Source organism: Pseudochaenichthys georgianus, chromosome 24 (genome assembly GCF_902827115.2).
Source record: "Pseudochaenichthys georgianus chromosome 24, fPseGeo1.2, whole genome shotgun sequence".
Lineage (NCBI taxonomy): Eukaryota > Metazoa > Chordata > Actinopteri > Perciformes > Channichthyidae > Pseudochaenichthys > Pseudochaenichthys georgianus.
The window spans coordinates 18,187,125-18,208,496 of NC_047526.1; the positions used below are offsets into that span (position 1 = coordinate 18,187,125).

General features: G+C 40.4%; 1 protein-coding gene and 1 long non-coding RNA gene across 3 annotated transcripts in view; both read right to left on the bottom strand.

Annotated features, from left to right (window-relative positions):
• LOC117439583 (A-kinase anchor protein 7) overlaps positions 1-21,372 on the bottom strand; it is a 70,265-nt gene that overhangs the window by 38,968 nt on the left and 9,925 nt on the right. For both annotated transcript variants that reach the window (XM_071202006.1, XM_034075546.2), the window contains 4 exons: positions 20,606-20,766; positions 16,431-16,543; positions 15,377-15,423; positions 14,340-14,440 (listed from right to left, as the gene is read on the bottom strand). In XM_071202006.1, the coding sequence (XP_071058107.1) occupies positions 14,340-14,440; positions 15,377-15,423; positions 16,431-16,543; positions 20,606-20,766 (422 nt within the window). The remainder of the gene's footprint in view (positions 1-14,339; positions 14,441-15,376; positions 15,424-16,430; positions 16,544-20,605; positions 20,767-21,372) is intronic.
• Positions 5,532-6,960, bottom strand: LOC139433128 (uncharacterized). Its single transcript, XR_011642707.1, has 2 exons — positions 5,851-6,960; positions 5,532-5,630 (listed from the first exon to the last, which is right to left on the bottom strand). It is a non-coding gene; the product is annotated as an uncharacterized lncRNA (long non-coding RNA).

A 21,372-nucleotide genomic window follows, 5' to 3' on the forward strand; every position in this document is an offset into this window, starting at 1 on the left:
TCCACCAGCAGATAACCCCCCCCCCCCCCCCCCCACAGAGCGGAGCAAGGCAACGAAACTTAAAATAAGAAGCAGCATTTTATGGCACGCTATGCATGGGGCCACCTTGAGGGGGTTTCCCGACATGTTGTTTCAGTAAATTAAAGGGTGTTTCATGTTGTCGTTGCTGTGGACCTTCTTAATACCTTGGAAAATGCCGTTTAATACTTTTTAATAGCCTTAATTTTCTCTAAATTGATTTATCAACTTTTAATACTTTTTAAGACCCCGCGGACACCCTGTTATAACAAATGTAATAGCTTGCATTTATAATGTAGAGCAAACCAAAGCAGAAGAGCGGCCCTCAAAAGAGAAAGGCCAAGAGAGAACAAGGAGATCTAACGTCTAAACCAGGGGTCGGCAACGCGCGGCCCACGGGCCGCATGCGGCCCTTTAAGCCCTCTGCTCTGGCTCCCTTGAGCTTAGACAAAAATAAGAAGGAAATAAAATAAAGTATTTGTAGGACTATTTATATTTTGTTGCATGGTTGAAAATGTTTCATATCTTGTATTTTGAGGTGATACTGTGACACATAAAAAAAACTAAAGGTCAACTAAAATATGCGTCACATCCTGCTCCGGTCCCGCGCGAGCGCCTTTTCTTGGAGGCGAATAACTTGACCCCCGGCTCGATGAGCGAACTATGGATAAATCAAAGAAAAGTACCGGATTTAATTCTGTGTGGACAGAGTTATATGCTTTCACAGCAAACGATGCTGGTTTACCGGTATGTTTGAGAGAGAAGTTGTCAACGGTGGTGCAGCCTTTACGTATCGAGGAACAACAAGGGAGAGGAAGACAGCTGACAATCTTCAGTCATAATTCAATGGGGTATGTAATTTATTTCAGAAAACACTTTTTGTTATATTCCATGGAATGCTCTTAACGTCCCGATAGCAATGAATATATTAAATGCTTTGACAATAAATACATACAAAAATATCATCTGTGGAAGCCGTGGCGCTGTAAAAAGCATGACCAATCATCTGAGCCGGCCCGTCTAAAATAACTGGATGGCCTAACCAACAGCCTTCCATCTGTGCACAAACTTATCTCGTGCCCTCATTGGTCATGTGCGCGTTCGTGTGTGTTGGAGGAGGGACTCTGTAAGAACGTCTGAAGGAAGGAGAGGGATCTGCCTGCAGACCTCCACTCTCAGGACAGTTCCGGTGCAGACCTCCACTCTCCGGACACCTCCACCATAGATATATATAAACCAAGCAGCAAACTCTGGGGAACAGCCGGGAAGCCAATACGGAAGTGCCACACACTGCAGTTCATACATGGGCCGCTAGGGACTGGCTACAGAAAGGAGCAATTTCCATAGACCCCCATGTTAAAATGCCCAACTTTACAGCAGAAAAAAACATATTTCTACCCATGGATGCAATAAATATTATTATCGATATAGTTAGATTCCACCTTCATGATTATGAATCTGTGAGTGAATTGTTTTCTAACACGACCCTTTTATTTATATTAGGTCTTAAAGTTTTTGCATAAATTAGGGCGTGGTCACGTTGATGGACACGAACATGCCTCACTGTCAGCTAACAGCAACTTGTCCACTCTGCTAGGCTACAACCATAGAGGCTACAACGTTAGTTAGTCATAGTACTGTACTTGACCCTTTAGCTTTAGCCGTGTTCGTGGTGATTGTGCCTTTTAGGGAATATTGTTAAAAATACCAGACAATTAAAATATCGTGCTGTGCGCTTGAATGTACTAACAGAACTTCCAAGAAGTCTAAAATGATAATATTATACATGTTAACCCCGTTCGCAGGTGTTTGTGTGCTTGGTAGCTTAGCTTGTTACTTATTAGCCAGCTAAGGACGTAACCCTTTATGCATAGATATACATTTTAGTTTATGATTCAGCCTTGGGTAAGACTTTTATAGTCTATGGCTATGACGCCCATAATGCTAAACGGGAGCAAATGTTAATAGGGGACCCAATTATCCGAGTGGTGGCCGCCGGAGCTAACGGAGCCGCAGGGGGCTAGCTCCAGCCGGCGTCCCGGAGCTAGCCCACTGCGGCTCCGTTAGTTCCGGGCGGTGGAGTCCGTCTTTTCTCAACGTGTGAATGACAAGCATTAAGAATAACAAAATATAGCTAATTCTCTTGCAGATTGTCTCATTTGATTATGAATGTAACGTTTATATAGGGGAACTACACTGTTAGCAGTAACTTGGTATGCATGTATTTCATGTTAGCTTAGCTTCTTAGCCTGAGCTAGCTCTGTTTACTTCCAGTTCGAAGGCAGCAGGTCCCGCCTCGGCTCCGCCTCTTTGCCCTTATTTGGAGCAGGCGGGATTAGACTCTGACGTCACAGTCGAGCCGTTAGTGGCCGACTCCGCCTACTAAGGGCTTCACGGCAACTCTGCAGAATCCTATGGGTGACGTCACGCACACTACGTCCATTTATATATACAGTCTATGATATAAACACTAGATGGCTCATGGGAGATTTTCCAGCATAGCTGACCGGCCGCCATCTTGCTACAGTCAACAGTTACTCTGATTCGCGTTATGGTAGCTGTTGTAAGGTGAGTGATCTGTAGTGATGGTGAGATGAAGCCTTATGAAGCTTTGAAGCTTTCCAGCCAATAGAGAGGCGAAGTCCCTCCCTTTCCGGGAGCCTCCATGGGACCCCGGAAGCGTAAAATTATACATTGAAGTCAATGGAGAGAGAAAGGTTATCTTTTGATCCCGTTTGAATTGTGCCACGAATGACACATATGATGTTTGTCAATTTAAAAGAATATTTTGCAAGTCAAAAAAATTAAAATGTGTCGTAAAACTGTGAAGTTACACATTTTTTTGTGTGAAACCGCTGAGTGAACTACAGGTCTCTTGGTCTCGCACAATACGCGTCACCATCACAAAGATGGCCATCACGTTAGCAAATGTCACCTGTTTCTTTCAGAATGAGAATAAAAGTATAAAACGAGGTGACTACAAGTCTGGACACGTTGAGAGCTGTACATACACGAAAGGGGAGTTATTCGGTTCTGTAAGAGCAGCGGGACCGGCTTTACAAGATGTTGGTGAGTAATATGAGTGCAATGTGTAACGTCAATGTCAGCTAGCTAACATTAGCTAACAAGGTACACTAACGTGTTTTGTTTCAGTAACTAGTTTTCTCCTTTAGAACTTCGTGGTCTCTGTGTATGCTGTGGATAACATTAGTGTTCACAAGAACAAGGTATACTCCCGTGTTTTGTTTTAGTTGCTCTTCAGATTGAAACGGCCAGTTTTATATCGACTATACTGTATGTGTGATCTCCTTTTACATCTCGTTGTGTCGTTTGAGTTTATTTGCTGTGTGTAGATTCAAGGGTTTTGGTTATCTTGTCAATTTGTTTGGTTATCCAGGCACAGCTGTGCGTGACTCCCTCGGGTACACTGGTATGTGTTTTCCTAATGTAGAGAGCATTGATTAATTAATAAACTACACACTGAGTCTAGATCCTGACCAAGTCCTTTTTTATTGTTGATCAAATGTTTTTCAAAAATGTATTCATACACATTTAGAAAAATACAATGTACAATCACAACCAGTACAACACAAATTACAAAAAAAAAAAACTAACAACAATCAGACAAAACTCTGGAAAAATAACCCCTCCCACCCCAGATCCGGACCATCCTTGTATTATTGCTCATTCAATCTATTATAGCATGCTAACAAACATGGTACTTACTTTATTTGTACAGATCTGCATGGGAGGCGATGGCGCGATGCAGAGCGCTGTCTGTGATTGTGCACGGGGGATGTACAAATGCAGCCACGCTGCAGCATTGGCAATATGTGCCATGTGGCAGATCAGCTCCACAGATGTTGAGTGCCAGTGGAGGAAGCCTGGCACTTCCAAAGTAGTCCAGCCGGTGTCTCAACTCTACCAACAGTGAGAGGAGACATACAACCCACTGGCCAGAGACATCGCCACTCAGGATGTAGACTGGTTCAGGTCTGCACTGAGGGGCGCACAGTGTGGCATGGCATGGCTTCACCTGAGCCAGAGCCGCGGCCTCAACATCAGGCCATTGTCACCGTGCCGGAGCTGGTGAAGGGGGTCGGGGGCTTGAGGCAATTCTTGCCTCAATGCGACTGAGCAGAGACCAGCAAGCTGCCATCCAGACAGCCACCGGAGGACAGCGGACAAAGTGGCAGTTACACAGGCGGGGCAGGTTGACAGCCAGCAAGTTTGGTTCTGTGCTGCGGTCGGGACTTTCATCCACTCCATGCGCGTCCCTCATGAAGAGGGTGCTCGGGGGGTACAACTTGGACGGAGTCATGGCTATCAACTGGGGGGTTTTAAACGAGGCCGAAGGGGTGAAGGCTTTTGTGCAGGCCTCTCAGGAGACAGTGTTCGAGTCTGGTCTCTTTGTGAGTGAGTCGGTGTTTTGGGAGCATCCCCCGATGGACTTGTGCAGCCATCTGCCCTGCTGGAGGTGAAGTGTCCACCATCATTATATAGGATATATATATATATATATTTGTATACATATCTGTAAATTGTATAATTGTATTTGATTTAAAAGTATTTTTGATCTCTGTCTATAAACACAAACTGAGTAAGATTGACAATAAAGTTTATTGTATAAACTTAAACTTTATTGTATATAAATATATATATTCTTTATGAAAATAGTTGACTGTTGGAGAAATGAATCCAAATGAAACGTTGGACTGAACTACAACTACGCCTTTAAATCTCTACGGACTGTTTTTCAGTGGGATGGCAAGTTCCTATCTTTAAACATTTATTAGTTTTTTCTCAGAACAGATTTGATTTTCTGAAGTTAATTTAACTTAACCATGTAAGGTCATTATTAAAAAGGTACAATCAATTTGTTTAGGGTTGAATAAAATAATGATAAACATTTCATTTGGATAATTTACTGACAGAATAAGAAACTCAATGATGCTCTACTCACCTGTTCCTTTTTATAAAGTGAAACAGTTGAAACGATAGATTTTAGTAAACTTAAAAACAACCTTCTCCAAAAGCTATCAAGGAATATACCTAATACTTGTTTTAGAACTTTATTACATATTTTTATATAAATAGTTTGAGTGATCCATAATTGACAGAAGCTTGTGTTTACACTGACCTGTCACTCATATATTAATGTCTTTGTAACTTCAGTAAACCACGACCTCACTCATTTCTTTCATCACGGTTCAGTAAACTAAGTGACACATGAACCAGTTTAATAATTATAATAACGTAGGATTACAACTCTTTGAAACTGTAGGTGGCTCTTAAAAGAGCCGTTGTGTTTGGGTGTGCTGGTCTCAGGTCAGTCTAAGCCCTCTCTCGCGGATGCGGCGGGCCAGCTGGATGTCTTTAGGCATGATGTTGACCCTCTTTGCTTGGTTCATCTTACTGGGGGGCAGCTACATGGATGTCGGTGCAGTCCACAATCATTGTGCAGTTGAAGGCAGAATTAATGTATTATCGACTCAGAATGAAGCACAACTTCATGTCATACAACACATTGACTTTATTTGTAATTGTGTAAAAAAATAAAGCATTGATTAGCAAGCAGGACCTGCAGGAACAGAGCACGGTGATGGATGGAGCTGGGAAGAGAGAAGAATAAAGAAAACAGATCAACTTCATTATCGGATATTAAAAATTCAATTTCAAAACAAGTTGCCGCTCCTACAGTTTTCTAGTGTGTAAAGATGATTTCACTTGACCTATGCACAATATCACACTCAATACATGTGTGTCTCTGGGGGGTGCATTGTGCCTTTGATGTATATAAATAATATACCATAACCAAATACTATTACGTACAGTGGAAATCAGGTTGCCAGAGCAGGTCAGTGTGCATGTTCCTCAGGGTCTCAGCAGTTACAGGTGAGGGAAAGGAAACAAAAGAGAAAAAGGTCAGTAACAACACTTTGAAGTAACAACACTTTGAATAATTATCTCTTTTAATAATGTTCTCTCAGTAATCACTCAACTACTGTCTTTCCAACAAACAGATTGACTCACTATCATCACGATGAAACACGTCCAGAAGAATGGACCACAGATGGAAATTAGCTATTAGCTATAATCTGGCATATTGCATCTCTTCTCTTTGCTGAGATTAATGTTTTTGTATGCATGGTCCTTCTATAAATAAATACATGTCATGCAAAGCTGCCTGCCTGCCTTCGACTCTCCCTGAACTGCCTGATCTTTTAATGTTCAATGTTAACCATTTGAGCAGATAGCATTAAGTAGAAAAGATCGCAGATGCTAATCTGCCGTTAGCCTACCTCCCGCCCCCTTAGCACCTGGCGATAGGTTCCTCTTCAAATGTTTCAGAAAATACTTAACATCATGACTACTCTTACTGTTTAACATTTGGGTTCACTTCATGTTAAGGCTAATACAAATGACAAGGCTAAGTAATGTGATGCTAACTAACGTGCTCGCTACTAGCTATGTAGCTAGCTTGACTGTGTTCCATGCACAACATGTGTATTACCTGAGATCTCTGATCCAGCGACTCCTGGTCCTTTCATCAGACGGGAAGCGATAGAACGAGCTATGATCTATAAGTATGATCACTTATGTGATTGCAACCTGGTACAAAGCACACAGGCATCTTGTAAAAGTGAATTTATTTTTAGCAATCTCTTATTTATTGGAGGGAATAAATCAGTTATGAGATCTTCTTCTTCGCTTTAATTACGAGTCGCTCGCAACCACTTGGAGCATTATCGCCTGTGACATCACTTATGCGAGCCAGAATGGGATTTGGGATTTGTAGTCTTTGTAGTCGCGTATTTTTCATAGTCTTATATTTCAACAGTTTTACGACAAAATGTGACTTTTTTGACATGGAACTTATTGTTTAAGATTGACAAACATCATATGTGTAGTTCGTGGCACAATTCAAACGGGATCAAAAGATACGTGTTCTCTCTCCATTGAATTCAGTGTTAATTTTTCGCTTCCGGGGTCCCATGGGCCGGAAGTAGATGGGCGTGACTTCGCCTCTCTATTGGTTCGCTAAAGGGTTCATCTCATGAGGCTTCATCATGGGCTTCATTTGAACACAAACCCCCCTGTTGGTCAAAGTGTGTAAAACAGGCAGATTGGACATCTCAACAGTGTGCTCTATCATACCGAGTTCCCAATGAGTAAAGCCTTAGAATAACTCTAAACAACGAACATAAAATCATATTTTCATGTTAACAATATTGTATTTATTCCAGTTTAATGATTGTGATTGAAAAGCCTAAGGAATAATAATTATTAATAATATTCATAAACTTAACCATGTTGTAGCCTGAGAAAGGCTAAACCATATCAAAGAATACATTTATTAACTACATTATCTCATTTAGCTGTAGGTTTTATAAACAACAAAAAATACGTATTGTTCAGTCGTTGAACCAGGGACCCTGCGGTCACGAGTCAACTGCTTTCCAGCTGAGCCACAGCACACACACTAAAGCTCCCTGAAAACACTGCAACATATTTATTCCTGTATTTATTTCTGTATTTATTCATGTTTTTATTCCTACATTTATTTATGCTTGTATCTAAATACTTATGACATGTTCCGACCTCTATATAAGTGAGGGTCTGTGCTCTCTTGATTCCATCGTGTCACCGGGCCCGGGTAAAGGAGGGGTAATATGGTTCTTATTATACATCCATGGGTATGAGCGTTGTGGTTCAACGGTTCAACCGAACCGAATCGCTTCGTGAAGCAGTCACGTGGTATCGACAGGCAGCGAGGCTTCGTTTGTCATCGATGACGTCACTGGCCTCAAAAGTTATAGGTACTGTAGCTAGCAGCAGCAAGTTTGGCAGCATTATAACGTCACTGGCCCAAACACCCAGTTGGTGTAAAGCAAAGTTACACCAGTCTCCCACTGGTGTAAAGTTGCTGGGTCAACTTTGTAATACTAGGTCTCACTCACAGCCTCTTTGTATTAGCCAGCTAATAAATACAACCACATACACAAAGAAAAGCTGCAATTTCAACATGTCCAAGCATCCTGTATCATAGCCATGCTAATAATGTTTGTAATAAACCAAACTGTTTGTAAATCAGTCAAGATTTCAGCGAGTTAAGAGTATTTTTGTGCAGATCACTAGTGATGTTACGTATTGCGCCGAGGCTTCGGAGCGTGTGTCGAGTAATCCCCGAAGCTTTTTGTGAAGCATGTATCGAGGCTTGTATCGTTTTGGGCCAGTGACGTCATCGATGACAAACGAAGCCTCGCTGCCTGTCGATACCACGTGAGGCAGAACTGCTCTTTCTTTTCAACATAACTTAAGTTACACATGATTTCTTCCAAGTGGTTTGGCTTGTTAAAAACATCTTGCATTATGATACAGGAATTTGCTGGCTTTGTGTTTACAGAAGTACCTGACTATGCCGGACTTTTGTGCAGCCTACGGATGCTCCAATCGCCGCTGTCTGCAAACAAGAACCCGTGGGATCACCACATGTTTATGTTTGCTCAGTCTAATAAACCCATAACATGGTTGTGAAAGAATACCAAAGCTGAGGCTGGACGATGATTGATTGTTGGTGTGCCATGTGTCACCGTGTGTCTTATTGGTTTTGTGTTATACTGTATTTTATTGTGTGCAGCTGGTCCTTATCTCCAAGACACATTTAAAACAAATAACCTTGAACCTTGAAGCCCCATCTCTCCCCACCTGCTCCCTACATCCCCTCCACACCACACCAAGTTGTTCTTCTTAATAATAATAATACATTTATGTTGGGGGGCCGCCTTTCATAACACCCAAGGACACCTTACAGGGGCATAGGGGCAATATAGGGAACAATTTAAACAGTGGATTTTGTGATATATCAGCCGGGGTGAGACAAGACAAACCACAAATGGACTACAGAAGGACACAAAAGGACACATGGTACAGTTTATATTATTCTTGGTCTATTTTCAATAACATATTTCAAAGGTTCTGGATTTGTTTACAAATCTAGAAACTAAATACAAAACTAGGATGATATGAAGATCTCATGTCAAAAATAATTGTGATAAATTAGACAGAACTGGCCTGTCTGTGAGCACATTTTATGTTGGTTTGGTTCTTCTGATAAAGGTTTGAATATCTAAATAATATACCAACATATGCTATTGTCATTAGTTGTGTCCCTGTTCTTCAAGCTAAGGCATTGCTAAATTAACAACTCTTGGCTTACAGAGTGGTAACATGAGACCGATTTTTATATATAAAATATAAATGTATTTTAATTTTATAATTTATTTTAAATATTAACAATATAATAAAATAAATGGAAATATATACACCGGCAAATATTTAATATAAATACCTTGTGTGTGTGTGTGTGTGTATAGCTATTGCTTTATCTGATTAATATTATTTTCATATGAAAGTCCATGATTATAAGTATGCAGTATCATAACTACATCTTTGATGTTTATAAAAAAACAAACCGTTTGAAAATTGGTTGAAAATTGAGCAAGCTATGGTTATTTAAATAGTAAACCATAATGTTATGAATGAGAGCACTGCCTGTAGCAAGATGGCGGCCAAGTGGCAACGTCGGTCTCCATTGGCCAGCAGCGCGGATGAGTCATCTAGTGTTTATATCAGTACAGGAAGTGCATGCTAAGAATTCCAAAATAAAATCACCACTATCAGTACAGTGCCACTTTCCAAACAGGAAATGCACGCAAATACAAAATAAAAATCGGATCGTGACGGACCGTGACACTTATTATATACATATGTATATCTATATTTATATATATATATATAGATATATACGGACACCTTGTATTGTAGTTACTATCAGTACAGCCGCAGCGCCACTTTCCGAACAGGAAATGCACGCAAATACAAAATAAAATCGTACTGACACTTATTATATACCTAAAGTATATATACTTTCACACACAGTGACATCCCGAGCTACCCACAATGCAACGCGCGCCATATATATATATATAAATACGTCATTTTCCTGGAGGTGCTAATATCCTGGAGGTGCTAATATAAACAGCTAGCTAAAGTAGCCAGGCAGAGCGCACTAGTTTTTTTTTCTGAATTAACGACCTAAGAAATCGCTGCATGTCTTCGGATTACATCTCTGGATTTGAGGGGTGTGCTCTAGGTCGTTACCAGCGTAAACTAGAGCTGTGTGGGTTGTCGGATTGCCCTTACAAGACTGCCTGGCTGCAGATGTATGGAAAAACGAACCTTGAAAGTTGCCTTCGTCGATTTTGGCTGCATCTACGTCTAATTTCTGGAAACACCAGGTGAATACCCCACTTGTCACAATAATATTATCATGCCATTGCATATATGTGGTATTTTAGAGTTGACTAGATATTGATTAAGGCAATAGACAGATCAGATATTCTGCTTGCACCTCGCGTGAAATGGCAGATACCGGAAGTACGGTGTCGCACTCGGCCCAATACCCGTGTGTGTGTGTGAAAGAATAGATATATATAAAAATAGGGACACCTTGTATTGTTTACTCTCAGTTCAGCACTTATTATCTATATATACACTTATTATCTATATATATATCTATATAGATAGATATATATATTTATATATATATAAATACGACATCTTGTATTTTAGTTACACCCGCTAGACAACAGTGGAAGGTTCGAGAAACAACCGTGTTTGCCGGGTGCACCGCGGCAGAGGTGGGGAGGTTCCAGCTGGGAACCTCCACCCCGCTGCGGGACCCGTGGGATCTCTGGGACCCGTGGGATCTCTGGGACCCCTGGACGGTGCGTCTTGGTCAGGCTTCATATCGGCCGGCGCGGAGGCCCTCCGACAGTGGGTCGCGTTTTCCATTCGATCAGTGAGAGGAGAAGAGAAAAATGCAACAAAAATTGTCAAAATCCGTTAATATATGGATGAGTGTGGGGGGGGCTGGACACAGGCCGTGGGGGGACACCCGAGACCGGGCAATGTCCCCGGTAGAAACCGGGTGAAATAGCCAAAAAAATATTAAAATCGGGGAAAAGTGAAAAAAAGTGTCCGAAAATAGGCCCTCGTGAGGAGGGCCGAGTCCCCTGTCAACTCCCTTTACATTCCTCCATGGTGTCATTTGAGCGAAACACTTTTACGAGAACCAGGCTTGGGGGGTCAAAAGGGCTTGACCAAGGCCGACCCAAAGTGCACGGTGGTCGGACTCATCACCTCCGTGATGAGTCTCCATTGTGATTTGAAAACTTCCATCAAACGAGTCCTTCGGTGGGCGGGAAAAAAACGCGCGTCAGAATCGTCACTTCCTGTACTGACAGTGGAGGTGTCCTGACGGAGCGTCCACACTACAGCTCCAAAAATAGCTTGGAGCTGGGCGTGTTTGGAGCTTGGGGATTTTATTCAAGCAACACGACCAACAACCAATCACATGAATCTCCCGCCCCCGACATACAAAGCAAAAACCCCCGGGGATTTTATGCGAGCAATATATATATAAACTCCCCAAACAGGCGAAAACCTACCAGTCTGTCACCTCCCTCCATGCCTGGTTCCTCCGGTTTGTATCCCGGTAGGTGAAGAGGGTCTGGTCATACAAAACCGGGTGATTCGCTACGGCGATAGTTAGTTTCTCCTCCGACTTTTTTTGAAATATAGAAATGAACGGCGGGATATCTCTCCCAGTTTAGACGCGGTTTGATTGGCTACGGCTTCAGCTGTCAGATTTTGGGAAACGGGATTTGATTGGCTGGCGCTGGCTACTCCGGCGTCTCAGGTGACAGAAGTTGAACATTGTTCAACTTCTGTCGCCTGAGACGCCTCGCTCTGCTACCCACAATTCAGTTCGGCGAAAAAGCGCGGCTACGTGACGTCACCCCATTGAAAGTGAATGGGCAGATTGGAGCAGATTGGAGCTTTCGACGCTGTCGACGCTGTAGTGTAGACGGGCCGTGAGAGTGGAGGTCTGCAGACAGGCTCCCATGGAAGGAATAGGCATATTTTTTCCGGTTGTGTACTTTCAAATTCTAGCGCACTTGAGCTGGTTTCTCCATTCTTACCTACCCTACCTTTAACTCTTTTTAGGTTGCAGCTATATGTTTTATTTATTTCAAAGTGGGCCCATTTTAATAATATTTTTCCTTCAAATGTGCAGAGGACTCCCCAAGTGCTGTGTTTAATTTATTTTAAAGTAGGCTTGTGTATTATTTTTAATTCTCCTTATAAGAGTTCTTTGTTTCTTATTAGAGGTTAACAGTTTTATATCATGCAATAAATAGCCTAATACATGCAAAAAAACTGTAGTTTATGTCTGATATAACAATAAAAAACTATGAAAAAAATGTTTTGGAAAAAGGAGCAAAATGGCTCTTTTGGTCAAAAAGGTTGCAGACCCCTGGTCTAAACTGACGAAATTAGACAGTTTTTTTTGTCATAGATCGTCCTCGAAATCTCAATTAATTCTGTAAAGTGATTGTGTGATTAGTTTGCTGTGCCGTTGTCAGGCTGTGGTGGTCTGAGGCCAGGGCAGCCTGTTGTTGATAGCCTATATGTGGCGCTTATGAGTGGTTGTGTGTGTCCATCAGCGTGCGCTTATGTTTGGGGCGATGGGGGGGAGGGGCCCCAAAACAATATTTGCACCGGGGCCAATCACAACCTTATTATGCCACTGGGGAATAAGGTGATTACAGTAAAATGTGTATCTAATAACGTCATCACAATCGTCACATTGATATGCAAATTAGGTGTTAACTAGGCCTAATTAAAATGCGCTAATTTGCATGCAGTTACCAAGGCATTGCAGGTGAAAAGGATACAACAACAAACAAACAAACATAAAAACAACCTGAGAGAACTAGCAGGAAGGCCTAAATGGAAATGAGCTCTCCAGTATTCCCATGGTGTTTGATAAGGGCAGTTTGCCCCTCTTTTAGCTGCTGCTTAGCACATACAGTGAAGTTTGATGATGTTACTAATTTACATGCTAAACACTGACTCTGGGACAACTTTCAGTTATTTGCCAATTAGCACATATAATAATGATTTACAGCAAATGATTTCCCCTAAATATGGAAATATTGTAACTAGGGATGCACGATATTGGTTTTTTGAAACCGATACTGATACCGATAACTTCCTGCTTCTCAAGATCGATACCGATACCGATACCGATAACCGATAATAATATAATATATATATATATATTAAATGTACCTGTAGTTTTTGCACACCTGGTGGTAAGACTAGTAGTGAGCAAATGACATGAGCATTACTACTATGAACAAAGCAAAGCCAAGAACAGTTTTGACTCTTCAAAGTGACCATATTTATTTTCCCAAATAAAGTTCTTGCCTTTTTCAAAAGCCTCGTCGATAGGTAAAAGCCCCGGTGCCTTTGCAGCTAGCTTTGGATTCGCTGCTAGTTTAGCAGCGCAGGCGTCTTCGTACGCTTTTAACACACCATCGTAGCGATGGCGATGTTTCAGGTGACTAATCAGGTTGGCAGTATTATAGCTCGTTGCCTTTTTCCCTCCTCGTGGAACTTCTGCATTGCATTTGTTAATACAAATAGCAAGCGAACTATCTAACTCTGAAACTTTGAAATAGTCCCATACTACCGACGACATGTTTGTTTACTGTCCTGGCTTCACGGCCGCACACCATTTACGTCACAGCCAGGCATGAGTTAGGGAGCGCTGGATTTGTGAAAAACTCCCCTCTTCCTAAACCACTAATACCACAGTACTGGCAAAACGGGAGGAGCCAAGGGAAAAACAAGCACCCCTCATCCCAATCCACCCACACCGCAGTACTTTTTTCTTACCCAAAAAATATATTGTATATTATCGGGGCTATTAATACTTTTATCGGGTTTATCGGGATGACGTCATAATTCCTAATATCGGGCCGATAATTATCGTGCACCACTAATTGTAACTGCCACACCTATGGAAACCATCCAATGATAGAACATATCTATATATTCCAATATTTTTACAGTGTACAGTATTTATTCTACTGTACATGATTTAATTGTGCATTTTTCTCATCCCTACAATTTACTTGCAGCTTTATGTCATTCACACTATTTATGTCTCTTTTTATGTTGAGTATATGTTGAAAGAGCCTGAGATTGAAGACTTTATTGCCAAAAGGATGCTATAGCTATAGTATAGCCCATATGATAAATAAAACCTTTGAATGCTTTTGATAACTTACTGTCCTGTACGTAAGCAGAGGGCGCCCTCTGGTGGCTTAATGTTGTACATGATAGCCAACTAAATGGTAAACACAAACACAACAAGGCTCAGTCTGTGTGTACATGTGCACACTCACCAAGTTGTAGTGAAGTCTCAGTGTGGTAATATCCATCTTGTTGCTTCTTTTTCAACATGGAACAAAGATCCACCCGCTCGACTGTCTGGTCCCCGAAAAACCTGCCGCGAGACGGACAAAGTGACAGTGAGAAAGTGAGAGGCAGAAGACTGTTGATGCCTCCAGCAGAAAGCAAAGACCGACGTAAGTCAGTGCAGCTACTTGTCAGCAATGATCACTCAAATCAAAGGAAACAACTAAATGAAGCTCCATGACTTTATACATTTGGATTGCGTTACATTTTTTCCCCTAAAAAACACAAAATTGGAGACAAAACAGCAGAAAACATACAGCATAATGTGCTGCAGGTCAATTAAAAAGAGAATGAAAGAGTCATAAACAATTCTTAAATATCAGGGAGTCAGTAAATGTCCCACTCTATATATTGCAATATACATACGTTATCTATTGTAGTCCAATGCACATGTTTACCTTAACTTCTTAAAAACACAAAAAAAATCTTTATTTGATTGTTTTGGAAATATTTTTATTGCACATACTTACTTAAAATTGTTCTGTTTTTTATAAATATTTTGTTCTGTTTTTTTATTAATCTTTTACTCTCAAATGAAGCAACACTATTTCACCAGAGAAAAATAAATGATTATGATTCTGTGTCAAAAAGTTGATTGAAATGAGTTAGAAGTGGATTAATGAAATCGATGCAGAAGTTTTCTTCTGTATATTATATCACTTTTTAATATATATTTATACCTGTCATATTCAATTTACCTTTGTTTTTATTTGTTTTCTCTTGGTTTTGTAATGAAATATTTTGTATGTATTTATTGTAATTGTATAATGTGTTACTGTTGCACTATGCTTTAATGATTTTTAAGTTTTTTGTAAAGCATTTTGAATTGCCTTCTGGTGAAATGTGCTATTTAAAAATGATTAATTAAACCAATGATCTGTTATCATTGGGAATCCAGACTGGAGCAATGGAATAAAACAGTGCTGGAAATAAAAAACAGTTATCTGAATAAAACAGCACGTACTTGTTTGTATAGTTTGAGTAGAGGGCTGGGTCCACACGTTTCATACCCTGAGAGACAGAAAGAAAAGTTATCACACTTTTAGGATATTCTCACACAGACACACAGATATAGACACTCACACACTGACAGGGGAAGACAAGGATGCCGCCCAGCAGACGCCAGTCAGGATATGATGTCATCAGGTGTCAAAGGAAGAAAAAGATGGATGCTGTCCTTCCTGTCTCTCCTCCTGACCAGTACTCATCTTTCTGTGCTCTTCCACCTCAGCTTTATTTATATCCTACTCCATTTCCTCAATAGGTCCATCACTTTAAACTGTTCTTTAACTCCTGAGTTTTCTTCCACTAATACAGCCTTAGTTGATTTGTATTACAACAGCTAGGAATTCAGTTGCTTGGCTGGACATTTCACAGCCACTGAGCTACTGTTCTGAATCAGTTGTGAAAAGAGAGCTCGTTACTTTGGACTGCGTATAAAAGCATGATTGGAGTAAATCATTCCATGTGAATATACTGCATGTTGTTATTATCCATTAAAACAAAAACCATGCTGTGACAATGCAAATTAGTTTGGATATGTGTATACTATTTGTTATGTAAATACAAACATTGTTATGGATACAAATATTTAATTTGTGTTGTGACATAATCACCAGTTTAGTGATGCTTTTGACATCACAATGTGGAGCTTCCCTTACACTAAAAAGGTGAGGTCTGAGTACTTATTAAGTAAATATAACAGTTACAAAATATATATATATATATATATATATGTGTGTGCATTTGAATCCTTTTTTTTATATTATCTAAATTAGCATATCAATTATTAAAAAATAGTTATGGCCAAGTTTATGAGTCCAAGTGGACAGATGTACCAAATATGAGACACATGGGAAACTCACTCAATATATTCCTGAGATATCATGTTCAAGAGAAAGTTGATTTAAGGCATTTAAGTCAGTCCATTATTAGCAGTAAAAGCTATAGTCAAGATAGCCTTGTATAGTATGCTAAGATATTGAGCATCTCTCCACACTTTATAAATGTGTGTGTACCTGGGATCGTAGTTTCGGTGCTCGGGACAGCTTCATCATGGTAAGGTGGGGTTCAAACCCGCGATTACCTTCTTGCAGAAGACCCTGCTCTTCAAAACGGCTTTGCAACAACTCTGCAACACATGACACCAAACGTGTTATAAGCAGGAGGAAGAGGAAGGCTTTCACTTGACATAATTCAATATGTAGCAATAAACGGCAGAGACGTAACAGAGGTCATGAGATGGATCGGAGCCCGATCATGAGCAAGATGTACGTCATCCACCTCGATCCCTCTCAAATCCCCTTCATGGATTCTTGTAAAAGCCAGAATTGGAGGGCACGGAAACAGATGGCAGAGTCAGAAGATGGGCAAAGAAGCGTTTTACTTTCATATCCTTTGACCAAACAGATACAAAACAAGGACACAAACTAGCAGTAAATAACCTGCAAGGACAGACACACACACTGACACCGACCGATGAGGTTTACAGGGAAACCAGGGGGGTATTTTTAGAAGAGGAGCTCCACAGGGAGAGAAAGGTTAGTATAAAATCGATGATGGGGTGGAGGGAGCAGACGAGAGGAAAGGAGAGTCTGACTTCCTGCCTTATCCTTATTTAGCTTTTCCAATACAAACATATGGACTCGCTGATGTCATTTTCTGGTGTTGCAGTGTCATTTTTCACAGAAATATAAATAAAAACTCAAAAGGGAGGAATCGGAGGGAAATACTCCTGTGGAAGAAGTCAATGTGTTTCATCAAACAACAGCATGGCTTATTTCTACACTTCATCATAGTCATTCATAGTTCATTCATTCAGTCATAGTAATCATTCAACTGGAAGTCTGGAACTACATTTGATGTCAAACATAAAGAGAATGGCATCATAGTGGAGCACTTGATTCAATAAATTCACCTAAATTGAAATAGTTGTCTTTATTACACCTTATATAAAAAGCAAACAACAAATGTCAACAAACACGGTTGAGGGAATACCGAGGTAAATAAAGCTAATATATTTTTATTTATTTTCGCAAATAATAGAGCCTTTTTAGGATGTATAATCTCGAAGAAATGTTTCAATTTATACCTGGGAGAAAAAAAAACGGTGGCCAAAAAAAGAAAACTAAAATGACTTATTCTGTAAGAGTGAAAAACAGAAAACGGGAAAAAAGGTATAAGGTTTTGACATTGTATTTTGTAATTTCTAGTTTTACCTTCAATATTTGCCTGCATGTTTATTGATTGATATTAAGCTATCTTGGCTCTTTACTTAATACAATGTACATTTCCCCTCTATGGGCCGAATAAAGGTATTCTTATTCTGATTCGGACATAAAGACATCGGCCCCATATCAAGCGATTGACATAATGTTATTAAAGTATAAAAGTGATAAGACAATAGAAACTGCATTACTAGCTGTAAACTGTATCCCCCTCTTTGTTTTGGTAACATGTTTGACTTACTTTTGTTTGTATAAAAAGGTGAAAAGTTTTGAACTCATGATAAAAAGAATAAATAAATAAAAGCTTTGGAAAATAACGAATTCATAAAAATCTTGAACTAGCAGCATTCCTTTTGAAGGCTTTTATGTTTGATAAAGAGTGTAGGCCTGTGGCTATCAGGCTGTTTACCCCTCCCTCAGAGCATCATGCACAATATCCCGGCACTTGACTTTGTATCTTTGATTTGACGTTTTACTTTAATTCTTATGTTTGTTTATCTTGTCTTTAATTTCACCTTTTACTTCGTATATTATATAATAAATTCCACTTTTATTTTGTGTATTCTATCATGGAACAAATGTCATGAAATCCAGTATTTCTGATTCTATAGCTAACACAGTTGTTGAATGAATACACAGGTGTTTGTGCTCCATTTTAAAGCTCAACTGCTGCCATCATTCATTTGAGACTGTAAACGGCAGCACCCAAATGTCAACATGGAACGACCAACCGAGCAAAACTCTTCCTATTAATAATTGTCAACACACTTCACATGAGCTGCAGCAGGCGATCAATCACTCGAGGGTTACGCTTGGTTGAGTTTGATTGGGTTAATTAGGGAGGGTCTGCCTGTATTTATGTCAGCTAAGAGGTTTGATGGAGTAGACCACAAGTTAAGGCCCTGACACACCAGGCCGATTTCGTTAGACGAAGCGTGTCCTGTCGCCCAAACTCAATTTGATGTGTCCCGCACCGTCGGCCGTGACACGCCTTATTTGGACTGCCTGACCAAGCAATCACTCTGATTGGCTGTTCAGCTAGCGAATCAGTGCATGAGAAGCGAAACGGAAGTGAGGGACGTAAACAAACGATTTAAGAAGGCACACACAGACTGCTATTCATTTTCACCTCATCATGGCGATCTGGAATGACGGAAACGAAGACCTGCTCATCACCTTGACTCAGGAGAGGCCAGCTCTGTACGACATCACAGAGAAACGGTACTCGAATCGAGTAGTGAAAACCGGACTCGCAACAGCCGGCGCCGGCGAGTCCTCTGGTGACTGCTTGGTGTGTCAGGGCCTTTAAACATTTTGACGCTGCATGTTTACCTCCAAGCAAAAAGAAACCCACCTACCTTTCTCTGGTCACTTGGCATTAAAAGCTCATCACTACTTCCTCGTCAAGCAGACACAAATGTTTCATAAAATTCCAATCAGGTGACTTTTCAAGATGAATTGAACCCTGATAGCCGGGTTAATTGCGTTCAACCATCTTTTCTATCTCTTTAAAAGATTAATTTACTGCTTTTCCGATTCATATCAAGCCCTGCCATGAAATGCCTTTGGGGATTTGACTCGCTTGATCGTCACTAATATGCCAAATGTAATATTTGCTCTGATCTGAGCAGTTAATATTAAAATAAATGTGTGTGCAAGTGTAGTCGTGTGTGTGTGTGTGTGTGTGTGTGTGTGTGTGTGTGTGTGTGTGTGTGTGTGTGTGTGTGTGTGTGTGTGTGTGTGTGTGTGTGTGTGTGTGTGTGTGTCGGTGTCGCATGAGCAATAGAGTGAGAATCCTCTTGGAAATGTTGGCTTAGTGTTGTTGCCAAAGGCACAACACAAAAACACTGGCAAGTGCTTCCACACACACACAAACACACACACACACACACACACACACACACACACACACACACACACACACACACACACACACACACACACACACACACACACACACACACACACACACACACACACACACACACACACACACACACACACACACACACACACACACACACACACACACACACACACACACACACACACATGCAAAATGACAGATCTGAGAAGATAGATGAAGACTTATCATCACACGCACAGCTGTACACATTTGCGTGAAAGCATTATCCAGATACACACACAGAAAATTACTCAAAAAACATTTTATTTGACCAAATCCACTGGAACGTTATTTACTATTTTTGACATACTGGTATTTTAAATATTGTACTTTTGACTCCACTACTTTGACAGCTTTAGTTACTTTAACCATGAACATGCTTATATGATATGATGCAGTACTATAATATCTACAAAGTATTATATTAAGTGTCTATAACTGGCTCCACAATTATGAACTACAACAATTAAATACTCTTGCGTGTAAAGGTGAGTGATATTAGCAGAATTAAATAATATTGTACGATAATCACAATATAACACTTTAATAAGAGTTTGTACCTTTACTTTTGATACTTTAGTGTACTTTAAGACAATATTATTTATACTTTTACTTAAGTAAAGAATCTGCATATCTCTTCCAGGGGTTTTTTTCCAATATGCTTTTGCTGTGTTTTTATTGTAATCAACCTAAACGATATTTTAACACATTAAGAGTAGTGCAGGGCATACATGCAGGTCAAACAATGCTCCTGTGCCTCAGGTCAATCCACAATATATTGAATGCGAGAGTGTGAGGGTTAGCCTTTATAGAGTACACCATATGATGTCCTAAAGATGTCTCATCTGTGACCACAGCAGAAAGCATCCGCCCCATTTGAGTGTCATTAGGAAAGACAACAAATCTTCAGAGCTCCTCAGTTGACCGTAAAGAGAAAGTACGGTATCACATTAACATCTTCTAAAGAAATGTATCCATTAATACAGCACAAAGAAACACAACACAAATGGGATTCAACAGACGGACAGACGCATTCAAAAGAGCGAAAAGTGTCACCAACCTGCCAGACTGTCCAGTGTGTGTCTGTGTTGTCCGGGGGCCAGCCCAACAAACACCACCTCCTTCCTGAAATGACCGATCCCCGAGAAGGGCAGCACCAGATCCCGCCCACCCAGCAGCTCGGCCAATGACGGCTCGGCCTCAGCCAGGACGGTTGCGGCCCTGTAAGAAAATATAAACACATGAATGAACACCGCACACACACAAACACTAACACACACACACACATGCTGACACACACCGGTTCACAACTTAATCTCCTCTCTGCCTCCCGCTCAGATTACATAACGAGAGAATCCAGTGATTACTAATGACACAATCTTCTACTTAAGATTAAGCATCAGTATCATCACACAAGCTGCATTGAGCTGAAAACATGAACATATCAAACGAATGAGAAATCAAGAATATAAAATGCACTTTTTTGTGTTGAATGTTGGAAATGATTTTACATATTTCTAAAAGTGTACTTAAAATATAATACAAATTGGTAGTAGTCTTCCTCATTGACGACACTAGATGTCTCGACAATGTCTCCTGTGTTGTTGTCGATTTACTATTAAAAAGTGTGACCATTTACGTGACACATTTATGGAATAGGATGAAATGTACATCGTATTGAGGAGGTTTAAGGGAGACATTTTACTCTGGTTATTAACTGGAATAAAAGCCTCAGATTACTTTCTGGCCTCAGGGACCGTCCTCCTTCAGCAGTGCTTTTCTCATTATCGGAATCTAACTCTTAAACATTTAAAGCACGATCAAGCA